The sequence below is a fragment of the Falco biarmicus genome, chromosome 6, assembly GCF_023638135.1.
Source record: "Falco biarmicus isolate bFalBia1 chromosome 6, bFalBia1.pri, whole genome shotgun sequence".
In the NCBI taxonomy this organism is placed as follows: Eukaryota; Metazoa; Chordata; class Aves; order Falconiformes; family Falconidae; genus Falco; species Falco biarmicus.
Window position 1 is genome coordinate 604,094 of NC_079293.1, and position 5,875 is coordinate 609,968.

General features: G+C 56.2%; 1 protein-coding gene across 1 annotated transcript; it reads right to left on the reverse strand.

Annotated features, from left to right (window-relative positions):
* Window positions 1–2,894: 2,894 nt before the first annotated feature.
* Window positions 2,895–4,879, reverse strand: POU3F2 (POU class 3 homeobox 2). The gene has a single exon (XM_056343862.1). It carries the CDS (start codon window positions 4,631–4,633, stop codon window positions 3,332–3,334), a length of 1,302 nt encoding a protein of 433 aa, XP_056199837.1. The 5' UTR covers window positions 4,634–4,879; the 3' UTR covers window positions 2,895–3,331.
* Between the last annotated feature and the right edge of the window lie 996 nt (window positions 4,880–5,875).

The window sequence follows — 5,875 nt, forward strand, 5'->3', positions numbered from 1 at the left end:
CTCCAGAACACACGGCTGGGCTCCTCCGCGGGGAGACACAGCCAACACCGCTCCTCAATTCCTGCAAGACCCTGGAAGTTATGAGCGTGGAACCTCTCTGTATAGGCATCAAATTTATTCCAAAAATTCCATGAAATATAAAGGAATGGCGGTGCTGTTACACAGAACTCAACTCAGTATAAGTACTGCGGTGTTCTCCCTCCAAATCTTAAGAACTTTGCAAATCTGTCCTATCTTTAAAAATAAAATAAAGATTTTTCAATAATTAGAACAAACTATGAAGGTATTGTGCATTTCTGTTTTATGTAGATAATAAAATATTACTTTAACATAAATATATAAGGATCTCTGCGCTTTTATTTTTCCCCACAAGCACATCCAAATGTACCAAAACAAAGTATTTTTAAAGAGACTGAACCAAAAAAAAAAAATTACATCCCATATAGATTTTGTTCACCTACTCATTTAAAGCTACAGAAAAACAGTTTCCAGAACCTGTTTGCTTTAAAAGAAATAAATATACATTGAGGCAGGCCACTTAAAAATGATATGAAAATATTTCCCTGGGTAGCATTTAAAAAAAAAAAAAAAGAAAAATAGACAAAGAAAACATTGAAACTATTTCTGCATTTCAAAGGACAAATATTAAACATATATACATAGTGGTAAGGTTTGCGTGGTAACTTTTTTTTTTTTTTAGTAAACCTATTTGGAGTTTGAGACTTTTCTCAAACATTCTCTCGACTCCCTTTTCTGACCTTACGCACGTATTAATAAGTGTCTGAAAGTTCATTTCCTCCCTTTACCACTGGATCTGCCCTGATATGATTCACTTCACTAGGCGCTAGTCCTCAACACTTTAAATAACAAGCAGCTCAATACATGGGGAAAAAAAAAAAAAAAAAAAAAAAAAAAAAAAAAAAAAAAGAGAAAAGCCTGGTGCCCGTATCTTTGTGACAATTGTTGGAAAACTAGGAAAAAGGCTAATGCATGTGCCGTTTAGAAATCATCATCTGTCTTACCAAGGAGAAAGAAAGAGAGAAAGAAAGAAAGGGAGAGAGAAAGAAAAAAGGAAAGAAAACTCAATGTCACAGGCGCTTTAAAAGACAATGAGAAACATACTCTAAAGCCTTAGCTACTGAATGCAATATTTATAGGAGAGTTCTGCGAGAGAATGCTTCACTGTTTTTTCTCCATAATTGTCCAACACTCAACTAAGTAAACTTTTAGATTATAAAAATGCTTTGTCTCTATAGCACCCGTTTGTGCTGACTAAACGATCCTTTTATGAATTTATAACTATCATAGTTTAAAGTTCTTCTAATGTATATGCATAGCTGTGTGTGTGCATAAGTACACAAACACGCACGCAGACACACGCACATACATGCGCTGCTCCAAGGTCCCGCTCCTCTGCTTCCCTTTAGAGCTTTTTGTTTTCCTTATTTTTTGCTTTTTTTTTTCCCCGTGGGTTTTTCTCTTTTTTTTTTTTTTTTGGGAAGTTAACCGTTTCCCATCAAGATAATGTCACAAAATGCACTTTAAAACTACTAACGAAGGGGGGGAAAACTGCATTGAAAAATGGCATATTTTTTCGCCCCATTTCATTTCATTCCCCAGTGAAAGACACAAGGCTATCCAAGTTAAAACGTACGTGTGTGTGTGTGGGCTAGATACAAACAGGAAAAAAAATATACGAAAAGTAAAAGCAAAGAAGGAACGCACAGGGTCTCTGCGGAGAGTAGGAGGCAGCGTGTTTACACGCAGGTGTAAGCACCCGGCCACCCCCCCTCGGGCCCAGCAGCTCCTCGGGCTCTCCCTGGCTCTTGCCTTGATGCGAAACTGCTCAATGAAAAAGTTTGGAGGCTGACATCTTCCCGGGCTGCCCGGGCAGTGGGACCGGGGATGCCAAAGGCACGCACGGGGAGCCTCGGGGGGAGGAGGGGAAAGGCAGGGGGCTGGGGTGGGGGTGAAGCTAAATAATCCCCTCTCCCTCTCAAGGGAGTGCCACTTTCTCCGGGAAAACTCTGGAAACGTGTTGTTTCGTCTCCACCTTTCCCACATTGGGCCTTGCTCGCCCACACTGGCACAGTCTGGAAGGGCTGCATATATTTTTTTCCTCCCCCTCTGGCTGTGCCTCGGCCCCTGGACACACTGCCCGAAAATGAAGTTTACTTTGTCGATTTGCATTATTCTCCGTTCTCCGAACTCGACTCTTGCCGTGAAGGCATACATTAAGCAATTACGAGAGTCACGTCTCTGGAGAATGGAAGCTGGTGGTGCATATATATGTGTATATAGATATTATATATATGTGTATATATGTACGTCTATGCACGCATGCATATGTATACATACATACAGATATATGCATTCTTTTTTGCTACGGTAAAAGGAGAAAATAAGCGTTACACATATTTAAGAAGACTTGTTTATAACAAAAGTTCACATATACACATAAAGCAAAGGCTGAAACACAGTAACATATTGTAGACCGGTCACTGGTTGACTAACGCTCACCGTGGAAAATGCAAGTCATTTGCAAAATTAAGGTCGGAAAGGAAGGGGGAAAAAAAAGAAGAAAAAAACAATTTGTTTATGTAAACTTCGATTTTCTTGCAGTGCAAATTGGTACGGTTAAATACTGTCTACATCAAAAGGGATAGCTTTTCCTTTCTCTTGGTTTTGGGTTTTTTTTTTTTTTTTTTTTTTTTTCGTATATTCCTACAGGGGATCCACAGAAAATAAACACAGCAGCATGTGCCAATACCGAGCGACATTCCACAATGCAATCTGCCTTTGTGTGGCGGGAGGGGGCTGCGGAGGGGACCCGAGGCGGCTGCGCTCCCCCCCCCCCCCTCCCTCCTCCCGCCCCCTCCCCGGCCGGGCAGCGCCGTATTTTTTCGCCAGCGAGCAAGGGAGTTTTGTGCGAACCGCTTTCGCCCTGCGCCTGCCCTGCCGGTGCCTGCCTGCCTGTGCGCGGTACTCACTCCACTCCGGTGCACGGGCACTCGCCTGGAAAGGTCGAAATACAGCATCGCACCTGCTACCGTCTAAGGGACAGTCCGGTGCAGGTGCTTTGTCTGTCTGTCTGCTGTGATTCGCGCTCGCTCGCCCTCTCGCTCGCTCGCTTTTTGTTTTGTTTTCTTTTTTTTTTTTGAGCGTTTTTTTTGTTTTTAGTTTTTTTGTCTTTTTTTTTAAAGATAGGAGAAAATTAAAAAAAAGTAAAACAAAAAAGAGAAAAAGGAGGACAATCAAAAGTTGGGGGAAGGAGGAGGACGAGAAGGAGGAGGAGAAGGAGGAGGAGGGGCCGGGCGCCCCCGCCGCGAGTTCACTGCACGGGGGTCTGCACCCCGTGGTGCGGCGGCGTGTCCCTGCTGGCCCCGTACACGTCCTCGGCGCCCGGCAGCGTCCCTCCCGGGGGAGTCATGCGCTTCTCTTTCTGTCTCCTGTTACAAAACCACACTCTCACCACCTCCTTCTCCAGCTGTAGGCTGTCCGCGAGCGAGGTGATCTCCTGGGCGGAGGGCTTGGGGCACTTGAGGAAATGGCTCTCCAGCGCGCCCTTGACGCTCACCTCGATGGAGGTGCGCTTTTTCCGCTTGCGGCCCTGCGCCGCGATCTTGTCTATGCTGGTGGGGCTGCCCGAGGAGGAGTCCGCCTCCTCCAACCACTTGTTCAACAAAGGCTTCAGCTTGCACATGTTCTTGAAGCTGAGCTGCAGGGCCTCGAAGCGGCAGATGGTGGTCTGCGAGAAGACGTTGCCGTAGAGGGTGCCCAGCGCCAGCCCCACGTCCGCTTGGGTAAATCCCAGTTTGATGCGCCGCTGCTTGAACTGCTTGGCGAACTGCTCCAGGTCGTCCGAGGTCGGCGTGTCCTCGTCCGAGTGCGGGTCGTGGTGCGGCGGCGGCCCGGGGGGCGCGGTGGCGGCGGCGGGCGCCGGCCCGGCCGCCCCGGGGTGGGGGCCGTGGGGCGGCGGCGGGTGCTCGGGGCCGTGGTGCGGTGGCCCGGGCGGCCCCGGCGGCGGCTCCTCGTGGGCGTCGCGCAGGCCGTGGTGGTGCAGCGCCGGCTGCGCGGCGCCCAGCATGCCGTTGACGGTGAAGCCGGGCGGCTGGGAGTAGAGCAGCCCCGCCTGCGCGCCGTTGGCCGCGGCCATGCCGGGCGGCAGGTGCGCCGCGCCGCCCGCCCGCCACGCCGCCGCCGCCGCCGCCGCCGCCGCCGCGTGGTGCCCGCCGCCGCCGCCGTGGTGCACCAGGTGCGGCGCCCGCCCCGGCGGCGGATGCTGCGGCGGTGGCAGCTCGTCGCCGCGCCCGCCCGCCTGCACCACCGCCGGCTTTATGTCGGGCTGGCCCAGCGCGCCCGCCGACCAGGGCGCCTCGCCGCCGCCGCCGCCGCCGCCTCCCCCGCCGCCGCCGCCGCCGCCGCCGCCGGGGCCGCCGTGGGACAGCGCCGCGATCCACTGGTGAGCGTGGCTCAGCGGGTGCCCGTTGCTCTGCAGCGCGTAGTCCGCCTGCACCAGGGCGCCGGCGTCGCGGTAGCCGCCGCCGGGCTGCATGCCGCCGGGCGGCTCGGCGTGCACCATGGGGGAGCCGGAGGCGAGCAGGCTGTAGTGGTTGGAGGCTGCGGTCGCCATGACTCGCCGAGCCGCACTGATCGCACCGGTTAAAGGCGCCGCGCATTTGACAGCTACTTTTTCGCCTCGGGCGCCGCGCGGCGCCCGCGCCCCCCCGGCCCGCGCGGCGGGGCCCACAGCGAAGGCACGCGCGGCCGCCCCGCCCCGCCGCCGCACACCATTGGCTGGCCGCGCCCTGACGGACGCGGGCGCCCCTGGCGACCGCCGCCGCCGCCACCCACCATTGGCGCGACCCGGCGGCGGCGCCCCGCCCCCTGCCCCGCCCCCGACCGCCCTCTGGAACCCAACTCCGAGGGGGAACGGGGCGCGGGGGAGCGGCGGCCGCGGGGCGGGGGGCGGCGGCGGCGGCGCGGGGCGGGAGGGGCGGGGACGGCAGGGGAGGGGAGGGGAGGGGGCGCGCTCCGCCGCCGGCCCCGCCCCGCCCCGCCGGGCCGCCTCCGCTGCGGCCCGCACCGCTCCGGCCCGCACCGCACCGCACCGCGCTGCTGGCGGGAGCCGCCTGCCGCTGCCGGCCCGCCCGCCGGCTCCTGTTGCTCGCACCCCGACGCGGGTCCCTGCGCGGAGCCCGACCGTGCCGCCCGGGGTGCACCCCAACTTTCTCAGCCCGGCCGAGCGCCCGCAGCGCCGCCCCGCAGCCGGCCCCATGGCGGGGCCGGGGAGTGCCGCGCCCCCGGGGGCGGGGAGCGGGCGTCCCCCTCCCTGCCAGCCGGCCCCGGCCTGCCGGCGCTGCCCGGAGCGCACCGCTCCGCCGGGGGTGTCGGGGCTTCGCACCTCGGCACCGCAGCGGCGGCATTGTTCTGCTTGTCCCGTCCTGGGGGGACGGGGTGCCCGCGGGTCCGCCTCAGCGGCGCTAGCGGCTCTGCATCGGTACGGAAGATCTGGGGGGAGGGAGCGGGGGTGATGGAGAAAGAAAAAAAAAATTAGAAAAACAGAGAGGGATAGCGGCGGGGGGGTGTGGGTGGGGGGCGGGGGAGAAGTTGCGGCCCGGACAGGAAGGAAGGAGACCCTGGAACTGGATCCGGATTGCCTAGGAATGAGCAGAGCCCGGCTGGCCGCGGCGAAAAGAGTTCACTGCCCATTTTTGAGCTGGAAGCCATAGCTTTGTCTCGAAAATAAACTGCTCACGGGGGTAGGTGCGCCTCGCGGGCTCCCGCTCTCTTCATCGGAATAATACAATAGGGCGGACCGGGGAATTTATTACTACTAACAAGAAACAGCTTTCTTCTGCGAGTTGTTTATAAA

Excerpts from the sequence above, each read along its gene's own strand:
- POU3F2 (XM_056343862.1), bottom strand. The coding sequence starts at position 4,633 with ATGGCGACCGCAGCCTCCAACCACTACAGCCTGCTCGCCTCCGGCTCC.